The sequence below is a fragment of the Pimephales promelas genome, chromosome 16 (assembly GCF_988280905.1).
Source record: "Pimephales promelas chromosome 16, fPimPro1.hap1.1, whole genome shotgun sequence".
Lineage (NCBI taxonomy): Eukaryota > Metazoa > Chordata > Actinopteri > Cypriniformes > Leuciscidae > Pimephales > Pimephales promelas.
This window is the reverse complement of record NC_142784.1, coordinates 27842184-27860939: the sequence shown is the minus strand read 5'-3', so window position 1 is coordinate 27860939 and position 18756 is coordinate 27842184. Positions and strand designations below refer to the sequence as shown.

The 18756-nt window shown below is 36.6% G+C and overlaps 1 protein-coding gene and 1 long non-coding RNA gene across 2 annotated transcripts; both read right to left on the bottom strand.

Moving 5' to 3' along the window:
- Positions 1-258: 258 nt before the first annotated feature.
- On the bottom strand, positions 259-5536 carry LOC120478750 (uncharacterized). Its single transcript, XM_089121392.1, has 8 exons — positions 5397-5536; positions 5219-5281; positions 5004-5143; positions 4303-4513; positions 2807-2963; positions 2218-2278; positions 1528-1602; positions 259-1012 (listed from the first exon to the last, which is right to left on the bottom strand). Exons 2-8 carry the CDS (start codon positions 5247-5249, stop codon positions 908-910), a joined length of 780 nt encoding a protein of 259 aa, XP_088977518.1. The 5' UTR covers positions 5250-5281; positions 5397-5536; the 3' UTR covers positions 259-907.
- A 1814-nt stretch (positions 5537-7350) lies between these two features.
- Positions 7351-8342, bottom strand: LOC148973370 (uncharacterized). Its single transcript, XR_016146897.1, has 4 exons — positions 8240-8342; positions 8003-8074; positions 7586-7796; positions 7351-7392 (listed from the first exon to the last, which is right to left on the bottom strand). It is a non-coding gene; the product is annotated as an uncharacterized LOC148973370 (long non-coding RNA).
- Between the last annotated feature and the right edge of the window lie 10414 nt (positions 8343-18756).

Here is an 18756-nt window from a genome sequence, read left to right as displayed (position 1 = left end):
TTTAACTTACCCCACCACTTAAGTTAAATCTCTGAAGTATAAATTGGTATAATTTCAATGTAGGCCAAATATTGTGTTATTTTTATTTTATTTACTTTTTGTTTGATTTTATTTAATAGGAAACAATGTACAATTGCACCAAATCCTTCTCTGAAAAGAACCAGAAGGTGCTTTTCACCAGATTATAATCATATACCTTTCCACCTGCAGTCCCTAATGGCCTAACATGTTTGGCGTTGCAGAAAAACATGCAATGAACCATTTGACTAAATGTTTATTAGTTTCAGTAATTCGTTCTAATTCAGTTTTTATTTGATTTGACTTAACAAACATTCTATTTAGTCTGTTATTGGGAAGGTTACAACTTTGGTGTTCAACATATTGTTTCAGAAATGCAAACGGAGATGCCGTTTTCATACTCAACAGGTTAGTAAGTTATTTTATTAAATAGATTAATTGTCACATGTGGCTCTCTAACAGAGTTCATTGTAAAGCATTACTCATTTCATATGGTTGTTGTAGGCCTGTGATGGAATTTATTTTCAAAGAAACAGTACAGTAACGTCTTCAGATACCTTGAGACGCCTTCATATACCTCCTTTTTATCGAAACTGGTTACATCTCTTAAGCCTAGTAGTGAATGTTTTATGGACTTTAGGACATTCATCCACAGTCACAAAACACAACCGAAATAATCTAAATCTTCTAAAAATTCCTGTAGTTTTACACACCCCAACCCAACATAGTGCACATTTAACCAGAACATGATGGGAACTAATGCCTCAGACACATTTTACTATGTGACAATACAAACTTTTTTTACACTCATCCATTTAAATAATTAATAATTCTGTTTGTGCCTCATCGTTTATGAGTTTTGCACTAAGCAGCATGATCTTATTGTATCTTAGTGGCTGTGGGATACAGGTTCCTCATCTTTTGGCTGCCATTCAGACGGAAGACGCTTGCGTTCAGCTGTGGCAGGAGCGTCTGGTGTGAATGGGAAACCGTGCTGCTCCGAGCAATTGAAAATACACACAAACAAAAACCATTTTACATCCTGTGAACACATTCTCGCTCTACTAAATATTTTTTAAATCCAGTTTACATTGGAAGGGATGTATGCATTTACTTATACACATTATTTTACTTAGAGTGCAAGCCATTATGAAATGAATTAATATGTGTAGGCCTAAGATTACTGTCCACATAACATTTGATGTAAAATTGAAGTATATTAAAGTCCCTGTAAAGGCAATTCTAAAAAGAGAAAATTCTAAACATCAATGTTGGAAATGTATTGCTAAAACATATTACAGAGACTGTAAACTGTTAAGAATTGTGGAGTTAGACCGGAGATGGCGACAAAGAGGAAAAACGCTGGACTGCAGCTTTAAGTGATGAAGGTGCACTCTCTTTAAACTTAAGTGGCCTTTTATTTTATTAATACTAAAAAAGTATTTTGACATATGGAAACTTTAATTGACATTCACATATGATTTACTTAGTTTAATATTTCTTGCTTACCATGGTAACATAGATGTCGTCTGGACTGGGAAGACTGCTCACATCTGGCAGAACATTCATAGAGCTGAATCCCACCTGAGACACAAAACAAGCTTAAACAAACACTTTAGATATAGAAAGACCGTGCACTCATTCTTATTTATGAATGGGAGAACGTGCTGCATGCAGTATTTCAATGGCTGCCAAGTGAAAATGGCTTGCCTAAATTTCACAATTTCTTTGTTAAATAATTTCATAAATAAATTCATAATTTACTGTCTTAATGCCTTTTACCGTTCCTTCTTTTATAGACAACAAAAGGAGAATTTCAAAAAGCTTGAATCGTAATTTTTAAAAAGCTTAATGACTATTCATTGTCATTATATGGACAAGTGTGAGTGGGAGTTTTTTTTTATTTTTTCTCCTTTTGTGGTCCATACAAGAAAGAAGGGAGAACAACACCAGGGTGAGTAAATTGTGACTTTTTAATTTTTTAATTTTTTATTTTATTTTAGGGTGAACTATCCCTTTTGGACATTGGCTTAAAATCATCACCCCATTCAGTATAGATTTAAATCTCAACCTTGTTGATTTAAACAGAATAAACAAAGCGTGGAATATATGAAAATTTGATTTATTAATTTACTTTACCGAGAGAAGAAAGCAAAGATGGGAAATGAGAGCAGAAATGCAGAAGTTACAAAGTGTTACCTTGAATGTAATTCCCATATCTTCAGTGGCAGCTCTGGTTTTAACCTCTTCCATATTTTGCCTATAGAAAATAAAGCACAACATGAAGACAAGCAGGAAAAAAAAAGTAAAATGCCAAGCTGCTCTTAGAAGAAATGGTTCTATTTAGAACCAGAAATGGATCCATCCCCTTTTCATATATGGAACTCCAAAATGGTTCTCTCAAGTAGAAAAGTTAAAAAGCCTTTATTATCATAGCTTGGTCAAATTAACCATCTAAAACTCCAACGTTGGAGTTTTTTAGATGGTTAATTGGAGTTCCTTGGAGTTCCCTTGCCTTTTCGTCATATACAGTTTCCCATCCAAGAGCACCATTTTAACCAAACTTTGAAATCCAGGAAGCGCTCCTTTTCCCCTACTGTTTGCTCCAAAATGGTTCTATATAGAACCTTTTTTTTTGGTAAAAGGTTCTATTGGCCAAGTATGGAACCCAGAGGAACCCTTTTTTAAGAGTGTATAGAACCTTTTAGGGGTTCCAAATACGTAGCGCTGATAGAACCTTTTCTTCTAAGAGTGTGTTATATCTCTCTCTGGACTGACAGTGACTTACTTTGAGTCGTCACCTTTCTGGATTGATCTGCAAGCCCTCCTTGCCAGAAACCCGCTACCAATTAGTAACACAAACCCAGGCACTGACACCAGGGCCAGCCACCAGGGAGGACGAGCCTGCGGATGAATCCCACCTGGACTGTTTCTCCTGGTCAGTGCTGAAGAAAATAAAGGTGAGAAGAACGAGTTCGGAGCTCTAACACAAACTAATCCACTGAAAGAATGTTCTGAATTTGACAGGCATTTTCAATCATTTTGGAGACTTATAAGATTTTAAACTTATAAAAAGTTACATTTTCATTTTGCTGCATTTGGTATGACATCCTTTGGACACAAAACTAACAATTGTATCTATTTAAACTAAATGTTGGACTCAATATACTGTAGTGTTCCTTACAACTTACTAAAGATCCAGTGATCCATGGATATTGACAAGCAGCCAGGAATCGTGTTGCCTGACATTTATGTTTGCCTGATTTCGACACCGGGGAAATAAAAGCAATATAGACCTAAATATAAAGCTTTATATAAATACAATATACAGTAGGTAGGTCTAAATCGGGGTGATCACTTATATCAGTGTTATATATAGCCTGTATATATCGTCCAGCCCTAACACTTTATAGTTTTTTTTGGTTAGTGTTTATTAAAAAACATCCAATAACGCAGAATATGCAATGATAAATATTTAATTGAGGAGTTGTTAATATATATATATAACGGTATGGTTTTACACCTAAATTCAGCATATTGGCACAGAATGATAACTGCAAATCCACCTTTCGCTGACTGGAGTCCAGTTGTTTCTGTGAATTGCAGCGATCCATTTGCTCCTCTTTCTATAGCAGTCTGTAAAAATTTACCTCCGATTTTTTGTCAAATCTAGTTGTACAGTCAATCGCAAAGCTCTTTCCCACTTTATATGTGTTGTGTTTGTTTTTCGCGGCATTCACGCTAACAACAAATACAGCCGCGCATTCTTTTTGCCATTCACTGTAAGTAACTGCAGGCACTCCGGCCGACGGTGACGTCACACGCATACCCTCTATTTAATAAATAAACTATAAAATACATTTCCTTCAAATATTCAGCAAATAAACATGAATACATGTCATTTTAGACCCATGTTGCGCATTAGAAGGGCGGTGACACAAAAATGATTTTTATTCGAAAAGTAATAAAGGAAAAATTTAAATAAAGATAATGATCTGAAACAAGATAATTGAAGGATACCTGGAATGAATGATGAAATTAATTTCTTGCAAAGCTATAGAAAATAAAAAAACTCAGTCGGGTCTATTTATATGTTGTGCATCAAAGGGTTAATGTTAGTTAATACATTAACCCTAGTTAATACAAGTTGTTTATTCACAGTGCATTAACTAATGTTAATAAGAAACTCTGTACTCGCATTGTTACATGAACATAACATGATCCACAATGAGTAAACCAAATAAATAAAAAATTACATTTAGAAAACAAACAAAGGTGTGTTACCTGATTGGACAATAAGATGTGTATGATTCTTGAAGAACCTGCCACTGAGACGCAGTCTACACAGGTAAGTTCCATTGTTCTCATGGGTCACGGATGGGAGGTATATATCAAAACTCCCCGTTTTGACATTTCCATGAAAATATACACCAGGAAGTGTTGATACGGTTTGATTGCTGATGTAGTACAGGATTATTTTTGTCTGAGTGATAGTCTGTGTTTAAAAAAAAAATAGAATAAGTACTAAAGCATGAGTTTACATTTACATCATATAACGGACGTCTTTTGACCATACGTCAACAGCCGCCTTTTTAGGGTACCCTTAAACGTCGGTTATATGACGTTATTGGATCCTAGCCCTACCCCTAAACCTACCCATAAACCTTCCCGCTTCACCTAATTGACGTTAAAGGTAAAGCATCAGTTGTATGACGGCCCGGGATCGTCAACTAACCGACGTTTAAGGGTACCCTAAAAAGGTGGATGTTGACGTACAGTATGGTCAAAAGACGTCCCAAGACGTCAGGTATATGACGACTTGGGATGAGACTGTGGTAATTTAGCAGACACTTTTATCCAAAGTGACTTACAAATGAGAACAATAGAAGCAGTTAAAATAGCAATAGAATAACTATAACAATAGTTTATTTTTTTTTATAGTTACAAATAAAAAGTATTAATTGCATATTTGTGATGGTTTGTACCTGGAATTCCCACTCCGCACTGAGAGAACTGAAATCCTGATGTCCAGGACATTGGAAGAAATTACACGACAAATGCACATCTGTACCAGCATTAACCTTCTGGTCTGAACTTGTCATCACACAACCATAGGCTCCATATACTAAAAGAATGAATATTATACTGTATTTAAAAAGTAAGCTTCATGTGCTTAAAGAAATAATGAATTTCTGCTTACCGGTGAAGATATGTAGGGCCAAATACCACATCACGGAGCATACAAACACACTCCAAAGTTTGTCTTGTGGTATTTAACAGAACACATAAATATACATATGTTTTGTAAAAGAAAGGCAGAAAATACAAGATACCGAAAAATCTTATGGACTCTTACAACTCAAAAGTTCTTAGCTTACATTAGCGCTGTGGAAAAGTTTCTTGGTGGTTATCAGTGTCTGAAATGTTCATTTACCACATCCTCTGCGGCCTAAACACATGATCTAGTATCTGAGGCAGATGTGTCTCGCTTGTAGCCTACCACTTTCACATGTATCAGGAACCAAAAATAACATAGTTCTTGTGTCGAAAGATTTGCTTATCATCACTGCAAGACAATGCTGGGTTTCCTTTGTGTAGTTCCGGTATCCTTAAAACAGTGACAAGTACATTATTCATAATGTGTAATTGTGTGTTCCTCAGAAGAAAGAAGTCATACAGGTTTGGAAAGGGATGATGGATTTTTTTGGGGGGGCGATAACAATCCCTTTAAAGGGACTCTGTGTAGATTTTTAGGTATTTTATTATCTGAAATCAATATTTTTATTCATAAATATGTCCTCAATGGTGTACAAATACCTCTGCAAATTATCTGACTTATCCTCGTAAATGAAGAATTTATTATCTTTATGTACATGGGACGGGTAGGTTCACGGAGGCTTCCATGTCCGTTCCGCCATCTTGAAAACTATAATAGCAGAGAGGGTCAAAAAGTACCACAAGCCAAACGCGTTTCCACAACGCGTTTTCGTTCAGACTCAGAGCCATCGTCACGTCACATTGAGAGGCGCATTCCCTGCAAGTTTAAACGGCTGCATTGCACTGATTGCTGATTGCTCTTTTGCTCTAATTGCGGACCATATGCCGAGTCACAGGAGAATGCATCCTCCTCGCAAAAAAAGGGCAGACTTGAACGAAAAAGGAAAAGTGAACGGAGATTGCAAAAAACAAGACCATTCATTTTTCCGTCATAAAATTAATCGGATATGGTTCGATTTTCTGCGTTTTTCGCATCCAGAGCCAGCATTTTGAGAGGTCTTTTGACAATTCAGGGCCGGGGGAGCTCGTCCTCAAATCATTGCACATATGCGCCGTGCTTTCAGTTTCGGTTTTCAATTCGATCAAGTGTTTATGTTCTCTTCTCTATATTGGATTATGAAATTAATAAACCTCCCCTTTCAATCAGATTGAAATTTAGGATCGAATAAAGTGTGATTGCCCAGATAGCAAATTGGCCTTGGGCCGGATCTGGCTTAATTTCGGCTGAGATTTTGGCCCACATACCGCATGGAATTACGGGCCAAGGTTGGCCCAAGTGCTGTTTGCCGTAAGTCAACCAGATCAAAGCCGTGAGCAAACCAAAACTCGCCCAGAGCTTTGCAGTGTACCCAGATATTACCCAGAACTGGGCCAAAACAACGCCGTACTCCCCATATGTCAGCCAGACAAAAGCCAAACTGCCACCACCTTTAGGCCAGAACTCAGCCACATCTTATCCAGAAGCTGCAGAAAACAGCCATAACTGGGCCAATATTATACCAGAGTCCCCAAAACTGAACCAGAAATTATTCCTGTGTAAAACAAGGTATAATAAAAAAAATGACACTACAGAAATGCAAAGAACAATATTTTATTGAGAAGGGAAGACAATCTCAGCCAGATAAAAGGATAAACAACAAAATACAAGCCAATACTAGAGTAAGACAAAACAAAATATAACTATAATTCACATTACAAGAATAATAAAAAGACAGCAATAAATTAAAATGTAACAAAAATGTGTATGTGGCATTCTTAAATAATGAGATACAAAAATTAACAAAAATATGTTGGCCGAGAGATCTCAAAGTCCTGCAACAGAAGAAAACATGCAAACAAGAAAAACACCAGCAAGTCAAGACATCAGTTTCACAACACACATGCTGCAAATACAATGCAAACAATAAATAATAATAAAAATAAAACAATGAACACCATTGTCGAGTAGATATTTGTTGGCCGGACATTTGGAGAGCATTTATGTATTTGGTTGTGTTTTAGCACATGTGATAAAGATGTTCTTATTTTACAGGGTTTTTTTTCTGTTTGCATCCATTTTCTTCTGTTGCAGAATGTTGAGACCTCTCAGCCACCGTACTAAAAAGCAACAGAAACCAAGCAATACATTAAATTCATACAAACAGTAAAGCAAAAGTGTAAATGTGTCATGCATGCCACACCACCACTGCTATGACACATGCTATAGTATCCTTACACTAACAGTGAATATATGATGAAAAATACGAAATGAAATCTTACATCTTATTAAAAGTACTAAATGAAATCTTACATCTTATTAATCGGTCATCACTTGAGAGGCTTTTTCTCTGTGGTCTGGGTGTTTCATGATGCCATGGTGACTGTATTGCCTGTCTGTGAGACTGTAAAGTTAAATCCTGTTGCCTGCGATGTTCTGTGAGGTCTTGTGAACTTCTCTACTTGCCATGGCTGCAGTAGCCTCCTCATCGGGGTCATTTTCATCCATTAGTCGCCTGTTTCATCTTTAGGAAAGGTACATTTTTTTAATGATTACTAAATTTGATTAAGAAAGTGTGGTATGGTCATGTAAAGACTATTCAGTGACAAATTCCCTTTTTGCAATTCAAAAAGAAATGTGCATTATAATGTGTTAAACTGCACAAATATATAAGGACCTGTAAGAAAGGTCTATGTTAATGAATTAACGTTAAAAAATAGTCAATCTTACTTTATTTTCCGTTTTGGTGGCCTCAGAAAGATCAGCTGTTGTTCAGCAAGAAGCAGCTTCCGATGTTCTTCACTATGTTAATTTTCAATGAAAAACAGAATTCAAACATCAATTCTATTTCCTCTCCAACATAAAAACAAATAAAATCCAACCACACAAACCCCCCAAAAATCGTATCTAGTAATGCGCTATAGATTAAAATCCACGTGTTAAGATAGTGAAAAACTATAAACTTACCTTGATCATGTAGCTATTAAAACTTCAAAAGATAAAACCAACACAGCGTGAATGTCGAAGTTAGAACAACTAACTTAGTTATTTGAATTTCACCGCGACTGCGCGTTGAGTTGCTGAATAGCTGCTACGCAACTTCCGGATCCTCTGGTAGGCGGGATGGTGTCACTGGGTGCATTCTGGGAAAAGTAGTCTTTTTGCAAAGCGGATTTAACACTGTACATGTAAATCAACTACAATTTCCATGATGCATTGCAAACCAGATTGTATCAGCAGCCACAGACGTCGCATCGACTGCCGCGTGGTTTGCTCACACTGCTCTAAAAACACGCAAGTTTCCCGGAGATTTTTAAAAACAGAACCACGTTTTATTTAACCGATTTCAATGGTTTACGTGGAGAACATAAATGTTTATTCTCCAAATACTTACAATAGGCTATGTATAGGCTATTTTATGGAGATTATATAATTTTTTTATTGAGGAATTGTGAAAACTCAAAGCATGGGTGGTTTTTGCTTCAAAAAATCATAGTTTAACCATGGGTTTTTGTAGTACATCTGTAGGCTACCTAATAAATTCCCCAAAAAGTGAATTTTTGTGTGTGTGTGTGTGTGTGTGTGTGTGTGTGTGTGTGTGTGTGTGTGTGTGTGTGTGTGTGTGGCATATTGATTACCATTTGGATAACCACAAAGTAGCCTACTCTTTCAGTTCCATTCAATCTTTTGTCTATGCTGCAGACTGAACCATTTGTCTTCAGTCATTTTGCAAACATCTTTTTTTTTCCATTCTGCAATCTGCACATTATCACCTCCTTAACCCCCCCCCCCCCCCCCCCATTAAAATAATCTTGCCAATAGAATAATCAAGGCTTCTTTCCTTAAAACCTGCCTGTGTAAAAGAGAACTATTTGCATACATATCTATATGTATTTTTAACTAGGTCTATAACAAACTTATTTCATTTTATTATTTTTAACAAAATTAACCCTATTTATGAGGTTGCATTATAATTATGTCTAAAATATGAACCAATTTAACACCACATCTTACACGGCTATTTTACAGTACAGCACTTTCATGAGGTCTGTTATTTGCTCAGCCAACCAAAACCCAACCAGATCTCAGCCAAAAATGTCCTTATTCTGGCAGACCGAACTCAAGCCAAAGCTTAGCCAAACAGATACAATTTGATTTGTTTCTTTTGGTTAGCCAGACTCCAGCCAGAGCTTAGCCTAGTATTGTTTGACACAAGAGTGTGAAAAAAACAGTGCCAGAATTAAGCCAGAAGTGCCGAATATAAGCCAGACTCGGCCCAGACTTTGTTGCTATCTGGGTGAGCAGCCTATTCGATAACTAATGTATTATTTGGGCACAATATACACAATACATACACAAGAACAGCCTAGCTGTTCTGTCTGCCCAGCGCTTCCACAGGGCCGCGCGCGGGTGTGTGTGTGTTTGTGTGTGTGTCCATACCTGGTCCATACCAGACACACTGCCAGTCTCCGTTCAGAATCGATTGGTTCACGGAAATTGGTGGTCTTGTTTTTAATATGTGGCTCCAGAATCGCTAGCAAAGCATCAAACTGTCCCGCTGACATTCTGAGGTAAATTTTGAATCGCTCAGGATAAAATCGCAACTTCTTGATAATGAACTCCTTCCTCTCGGCGCAATTTCAGGATTGGATGGATATTTTCTATTTCTTCTCTTTTCAATATGAGAGAGGGCAAAAATCATCCTCACTGCTTGACGAATCCATTTGGTATTTTTGCGTTTTTTCCCGCAAAGGTTTAATAAATACGCAACGGACTCGGTGTGCAAGGTTTCTATGCGTGACGAATTTTTAGGCTGACGTACAGGAAAATACGCATACGAATATTTCGTGCTCAGTGTGCAATGGCCTTAAATATCGGGATAGCGTTTTCAACCGTGGAAAGAGCTAATGCAGCAGAAAGATTTCAGAAGAGACGCTGAAGTTGCCTGCTTTCTCCTCGACAGGTTAGTCAATGTTACAGTCTGACTTAATTTTTTTGTCATTGCTTGGTTGTGTACTTTATTATATAGACAGTATAACATTTATTGGTAAAAAAGTTAAACAAGGTCTTTGATGAATAGCAGCTATTGACTACTTTACTCGCAGCTATTGTGAAGGAAGGTGCTAAAAACAAGGTTTGTAAGTTAATTCTTTATAACCTATAAATTCAGTAAGAATATAGAGATAATGATTGTAAGAAAATATTGAAGAAAATATTGCTCTCTGTAAGATTTTCTATACAGCTTTCTTTTTATATATAAATGATCAATTAGCTAAAATTGTGATTTTGCTATGTGGATAAGATTGTACAGAGAATTAAAATTAATTTATACAGCTAGACACATAAATTGTACACATAAGTTAACACATAAGTTGCTGTTTTTTTTTTTAAGTTACAAACCTGTTCACCCGGAGAAAAACTCGATGAAGTGTTACTACAAGACATCCTGTCATAGCATTTTTGGTACATAACGGCAACCGTAGATGCAATACGCACTTGAAAAAGAGAGGCGCTGGAGAGCAAAATTCGTTTGAATGCAAAATACTATTTAACCACTAGATGGGGGTATTTCCTACACAGAGTCCCTTTAAGAAATGGAGGTCGGTCAAATGAAGGCCCACTTTCCACATAACAAGGAACTATTTTGCCCTCTGTGCCATTTCACGTTAACTATATTTGATGGAAGGCATTTTCCACAAGAGACATCTTTTTGTCAAATGAAGTTGTGCATAGCTACATCACTTGAGGCAATAGCCAAAGACATTTGTCACATTTATCGATTCATTCTTTCTGATTCCGCACCTTTATCTTTCACAAAACACTTTGCCATTTCTCTACATTTGAAGACATGCAAATGGGACTTTATTTTTGAGAAGATCATCAGAATGGGTCAGAAATTTCCTCAGCTTTGTTAAATATTATTCATGAATAAAAAAATCAGCATTCTTCTGCAATACAGACTTTTTTTTTGTTGTTATCGGGTTTGAATAGTGCTTATCTAGGTCTACACCAGCAGTCTGATTCTCTTGTGATTGAAGCATTGAATTATTCATCAGCACAATGAGTCACATATAATCAATTATTTGTTGCTGAACACACGCATTTGCCAGATGTTTAAACTGAACAAGCCGACAAGCTGTATTCTCTAATCAGACCATTTATATGATTCAAGATACAACAGTTGCAGCATTCATTGGATATATATGCAGTTTGCAAAGACATATGAATAAGTTGGCAAAACTTAAAACATTTGAGGTAATCAGTTGCATCATTTTTTAAAATTATTATTGCAGCATATCGCAAGCAATGTAACTGATGTGCTTTACATTTACTATTCTGAATCTGAATGAAGCTTCGAGTAATGAACCATTTTCAACAAAATTGTATCAGAAAGCAATAATGCTTCGAAACGCTTAAAGGGATAGTTCACTTTGAAATTAATTTTTGGTGAAATTTGAAATTAATCCAAGATGTAGGTGTCTTTGTTTCCGCAGTAATTTTGATATTTTTAGGTCAAACCGTTCTTGTCTGTCAGTCATATAATGCAGGTCTATGGTCACCACCTCAAAGAGCAAGCACAGAGAAGTCCAAATTAAACATGATTATTAAAAAACAGTGAGAAAGTGAGAAAAAATAATGCAAAGTATGTTTCCATAAAGTAACCAAGTAACACAAAGTTCTTTTTTTAGGGAATAATAACACTGTAATGCATTATTCTTAATATCTTTGCCCTAACACTGGTTAAAAAATAATCTAACCTCTTTTTCCAAATTCTGTAATCCGTTTAGTTAAATCATTACTGTTAGCTGCTGTAAAAACTTATTCTTGTCTTTGTTAATTGCCAGGTTTGGTTGCCAAGTTAATGAAGACAGAATGTTTCTGATATGTACATGTTGGTGGTCATTTGCTAATATCTTCATTTGTCTTACACCAGAGCAAGACTTTTTTGCAATGTGGTTTAAACATAGTTTTGCATATAGTTATATAAGAATATAAAAAGGTTTTTCCATATGGTTGGAATTGCAAAGATTCTGGCAGCAACTGAGATTGTCTTGTTCTAACAGTATGTGTTCCTTCCACTGACAGCTTGTTATCTTTTAGCCAATTGGCCGGTCCCATCTCAGATAACAGCACATGTCTGACAAATCTCTAATGCTGCTCATATTCAAAATGTAAAGTTAAATTGTGGCATGCGACTAAGTAAAAATAACCCAATGCTTTTGCTAAGTCACATGCCCGAATTCATTAAAATAGCTGACATTAAACACTTAAATTAAGAAAACAGATCCTTGTGATTTGTTTAATTATCAGTCTGTTTCACATATGTCTTTTATCTCCAAGGTACGGAGGCTGTTGCTCAGCAACCAGCTCACTTTTGCAAAGGAACAACACTTGTGAGATGTTCTACTCAGTGTCTGTATAATCTCATAGGCCTATATATACATGCCAGACTAAAGATTAAAAAATACATTTTCTTTAAGAAAAACTATTTTAAAGGAAATACAGCAAATGTGTGTTTGCCATTGCTGAGTGCACTGGATTAACTGTGGACTTAGATGTTTGTTTATTTAACTGTAAAATAAATGGATGACATGTCTGCACTTCCTTCAACTGTAGTAAATTAAAGCCCTAAATACTTGAACATACGTCTGCTTGATAAGAACTACCTAAATGACAGAAACCACCACATGTTTTTTTTTTTTTTTTTTTTTTTTTTTTTTTAGTTTGGCTGTTATATCCCATTAATTACGAAGACGGCGTGACGTCACTTTGTAGGACAACTCGGAAGTTAGCGGAGCATGGGTTCCCTCGACCGAAAAGCTATGCATTTTTCCCATAGACCTTTGGAAAATCGCAAAAAAATAAGATCTGTGTTCAACAAAGAGTTGTGACCCTTACACGTTTTGCCTATCAAGATATTCTTTGCAAGTTAATCCAAAATGTACATTTTTTTTAAGTCTATTAAAAAAACACAAGCAGACAATAAAGTTAAAAAAAAAACAAGAGCAGGTTATAACTGGTGTGTTTTATGCCAAAGATCAATATATCAAAATATTTAGAGGCTTTGTTCATCACAGACCTTATTTCAGGCGATTTAGCAAAAACCCATAGACTTTTGAGCGAGGGAACAGTAGCCTAAGTGCTAAAATGCTAACTGTTTTTGTCTACAAAGAGACGTCATTACTTCGGCACTCTATACTGCAGCCAGCCACCAGGGGGCATACTTCTACTAGGTTAACAGTATGTGATAAAAATAGTTATGTCTGAATTGAATTCGCATAATTCCAGGGTAGACAAAAAGTAGCTACCCATTTGGACCACTAATTCTTGTGAGATTCTGAAGTGTGCAAACGATGTACATTTTTCTATCCCACGAGGCCATGGGAGAGGATTTGTGAATGGTAGTGAAGCTGACACTGATAGGTCACATGATAATGACAGCATGGCGAATGTAGTCTATAGATTACATTCTTACAACAGACATCCATCACATAAAACATGGTTGTGAAGTTATTACTTATTCAAAATAAGTACCAAATGAAGTTTGCGACACGTGAGTAAATGATTACAGAATTTTCCTTTTTGGGTGAGCTATGCATTTAAAAGAAAGTTCTGAAAATGAATGATTTTGATTACAGAGCCTTGTTTTGCTATATAGTAACCTTGCTGTCAATAGCCATTATCCAGTCTATCCTCTAGTGTACATACGCTTGAGAGTTACATCTTTGTATGTACCGCAAAGTCCAAGCTGAGCCACCCCCATCGATTGCCCTCCATTGATTTGTTCCCCTGTTCAACCTAAACACTGTTAATCAAGCTGGCCTCTAGTTCCTCTGTGATGCACCCCCTTCTGATCTCCACTATATTTTTGTATCAGTATACTGTTAGGCATTGCTGCTTTGACAACTACTTTAGTGGGAAAAAGTGTTATAAAATTCACCTCCATTTTGTTTAATTTACAGATTGAGATATGCTTAATCATAGAAAGGAATCTACAGTGTGTCTTCGATGATTTCAATAGAGTTTAGCTTGCATTTAACCCAGATTATTCAATTAACGGATGTGAGGTAGGCTAATACCATCACCAACCACTAGAATGCAGTGTGGTACCACTCAACACATAGGTCTTCGTGCAACCACAAAACCAAACAGATGTTAGCAAGCATGTGTGTCGGCAATTTGTTAATAATTTATGAGGAATTAATTAGCATTCCTCTAATTACCTCATGAATATTCCAACCGTTCACAGTGTTGAGGAGTTTTAAATGGGATTAGCAGAAGCACACGTCCCCATGCACAAGATCAGGATACCTTTTTTTCTGCAATGTCCTGGATGCTCAAGTCAAGTCAGCACTTTGGATATCGGCTGCATTAGTATGTGCAGTGCATGAGGCCAGGTAAACTGGTCCTGGGCCAGCTGAAACGAGCATCAGGTCTCTTGAGTACTGGTGAAGAACAACAAAATCAATGACAACAGGAAATTGCTGATGGGAGACTTTGGCCAGACCTCACCCAGGAGGGCCGGATCAAATGAGGGGCCTGTGATTATCTCACCGGGAGATTAGTGGGACAGATCGTAAACCACAGCTAGTAAATAAACAGTGGAGATGAAGTGGAGTATTTTTCATTTATTTTTTTATACAGAATAGCCTATTTATTACTTTATTAATATAAAGGGCTTTGTGCTGTAGACATACAAGTCATAAGGTGGCCAAGTGAAATTAGATGATATGCTTATTAATTAATAGCAAAAATATAAATAAATATTATATAAACCATAGTGGATGGAAATAAAAAAAACAAAAAAACATCTAATTAATGAAAAATATAATTCATTTAGCCCCCACTTGACACAAAAATGTATATGCAATGTGGCCGATCGGCTTTGTTGATATTATGGATAATCTTTCGAATGGGACAAAATCCAGTCGCTTACTTTTATTCTTCTCCATTTTCTCATCCCAAATTTATCTTTGACAATCTGGCATCCTGTCGATGCTCTTGATTGAACTTGCATTCTTTTTTTCTCCGTTAATATATCCAGCTTTCACACACACATAGAGCGGATGGGATTAAGGGATTGTTGTCAACAAACAAACAGATTACTCAGTCAAATGTCTGTTTAACATGGACTCTCTCTTCACAGTCGTAGCCTGTAAGAATCATTCTTAATGAAAATAACAGCTGTTTTTGTTCTTTTTTTTTTTTTGTATAAACTGGTGTTGGGCCCTACTCAGTGAACTATATAGTCTTAATCAATAAAGGTTTGTGAACTATAGGCAATGACAACAAACAATTCTCTCTTTCACCAATCACTGCATTGCAGTTTTATAAAACACATAAATATTTAACAAAATGAACATTATTTATTCTTAAGCGTAAAAATATGATAATTAGTGTCTTTGGAATTGCACATCACATTATATTAATACGTTTTTTTTTTTTTTTTCAGTTAGCCTTTGTTTTGAGAGTTGCTTATCCTAACATAGCATAGTCTAACTGCTTAAGGAAAGCTAATAATATAGAAACAAAATTATGATGACACACAATGTTTTTAACCAGGCATTGTGGAATGGAGACAGGATTGTGCTATGGGATATTACATGTAACAAACAAAAGAATGCTTTGCTACTTGTCTTTTGCTAGTCAGGCCAAACAATCATCTAATTGGTGAACAACACTAGGTCATTGAGATGGTCACGCTTTACTGCAATCTTGTCTGAAGCAATTGTTTTTCACTGTGGCGTACAAGGGCTATGCTTTTGATGTCTCTGACGGATGTATTGATCTGTATGCCCCCAAAATTTACTTTTTCATAATAATACGCAAATGCTTCGCATGTGCACAGCCACAAACATAACCTTTTAAAGGACACTCTATTTGATAGTGTGCGCGAACATATTGTTACGTCCAAGGACATATTCGTTGTGTGTGTCTGTGCATACCAGGAGTGTATGTGCATGTGTCTTTTTCTTCTCACTCTCTTTGTGTCTTTAATAGTATTAGGGCTACCACCTGTGCTCGTTTACCCTTGATTGTTGTCCACGCGCTGATTGGTGCGAACATAGATATACATAATAAAGACTAGATGTCACGTCTGTGCTGCTGGCCAATGGAGGGCGGCCATCTTGTCACAGGCAACGCGCTCACTCGTAACATTGTGTTTTAATGGTGCATGTACTTTTTAAATTACCATAACTTGCTCAATTTTCAAACGGTTCGGTTTGTTATAAACATCAGATGTAGTTCTGACACTGCAAACTAAGTATCAATAAACAATTATCCAGAATTATAGCCACGTTAATAACCAAACCGTTTGTAAATCCGTCAAGATTTAAGCGAGATAAGAATATGTGTATGTGCTGATCACTCTTACATCAGGTACCACAGAGCCCGCCAGAAAGCTTGCCTCTGACAAGATGGCCGCCGGTGATGACGATAGAGACTCCGCTGTAAGGCAGCTAGCCTTTATTATGGATGTGTAGGCTTGTTTGAGATGAGCAAAATCTGGCAGAACCGATCACCAGTGATCAGCGAGATGAATGCCGGTTAGAAATGTGTCCGAGTGCGGTCCGCCTTGCTCTGATGTCATGTTGACACATGTCAAAAAACGTGTCGCTCTCCACCAACTGTGCTGATCAAAAGCACGACAGGAAACGAATTGCTCACGACACAGCTTAATGTTTATATTGGTTTAAACAACCGTGGTATTGTTCTCTTTTAATATATATATATATATATATATATATATACATTTTTTTTTTCATAAAACACGTCTTTATTAAAGAAAAAAATATATATAAACACATAGGCCTATTTAAATGGAATTAAATAAGTACTTTGGGTGTCTTGTTCGTTTTATTTATTTTTAAATAAAAAAAAAAAAACTGAAATTACATCCAGTTTTATAGAAACACCGTGCACGGGCGTGAATCCTGTGAATCCCCTGCGAGAACATGCGAGAAGGGAGATCTGTCCGGCTTGCCTGAAGCTTTTTACACTCCACCCCTCAATGCAGCTGCTTACTCTCGACTTCATTTCAGGCGAGGCAAGGCGCATGTCAAACAAGCCTTATATGGGTGCGAGAGCGCTGAGGAAAGAGAGAGACATCGCTCTTGAAATTATTTTTCTGTTCATTCATGAAGTTGACTGAACTGAACTGAATGATCAGTTAAGAGTTTGTGGGTAATGTAGGGTGGAGGATATAACGTTTCTCCTGTTTAGCAGTTATCTGTTGTTTTGTTTTCTGTTTTGCATAGGTAAGATGATGTTATTCCCCTATTAGGTAGATATTATTATGTTTTCGTTTGAATTGAGCCCTCCTCCCGAGGTAATATCTTTGTTTTGGATTTATTTGTAATGTGTTCCTTTATTTTATTTCTTTTCTAGCTTCGGCTAGGGTACAGAAATAAAAGGCATGCCATTTCAAAGTGAACTTCGTTTGATTATTTGGTGAATCTGGGACTGGAGAGTTGGAGTATTTTACCCTATTTTACCCCTAGACAAGACGTAACAACATGAATTTGACACTAGAAAGTTTCTGTAGATCTGGATTAGTCACTCATGAGATTCAGTTTCAATCAGAAACCTGTCTATGTAGGCAGCAGACAGTTCACTAGGCTTTGGAACAAAGTCTATGTTCCAGTGTGTTCCTGTTTGTGAGTGTGCTTGTCTTTGTTTACCACGTGTGTGTGTGTGTGTGTTTTCCCATGTCTTTGATTGTCTTCGCTTCTCTTCCTGGACTACACATACAGCTCCACTATTCATTCATTTTCAATGAAAAATGCATCTATTGTGCGAGTGCCAAGCACAAGCCGAAATTCAAAGCTATATTATCAAACTGACTCGTCTCCAACAATAACGCATGTTTTGAGAGGTGCCTGTCATCTCTTATGGTAAGAATTTTTGTATGAACCCTGCAGAGTTAATGATATCTTTTGCAGATCCACAAATTCTTTGTTTTGTCAGTAAGTGCAGGTCTGGGATCAGGAGGAGAAAACCGCCAGTCAACATTGGGCATAGAGCATGTGCCTCATTCGAGATATGTAAACGTAGGGCTTTTCAATTATGCAAAAGGCACAAGACAGATGATGTATAAGCTGTCCTCTCTGAATTCTCTCAAAGTAAAGTTACTGTCAGTAAACCACTTGAGAGCATCAGGCAAAAAGATAGAAGTTAACTAGCTGGGTTTGTGCTGCTACTGTATACAAGTTGAAAACAAATAAAAGCTTTGCATAAAACCTAAAAAAAATGGGGATGGCAAAGGAATATTTAATTAAATATCACAATTTCATCGTACCATCATCACAATCATCACCACTGCTGTTAATGTCATTACTGTCATTCTCATATTGTTACCATAACTTCATAATTTCCACCATCATTCATGATTGCCCGCATAATAGCATTACTCTGTAAAAAAATATTGATGGTTTAACTTAAAAAAGTAAGTAACCTGGTTGCCTTAAAATTTTAAGTTCATT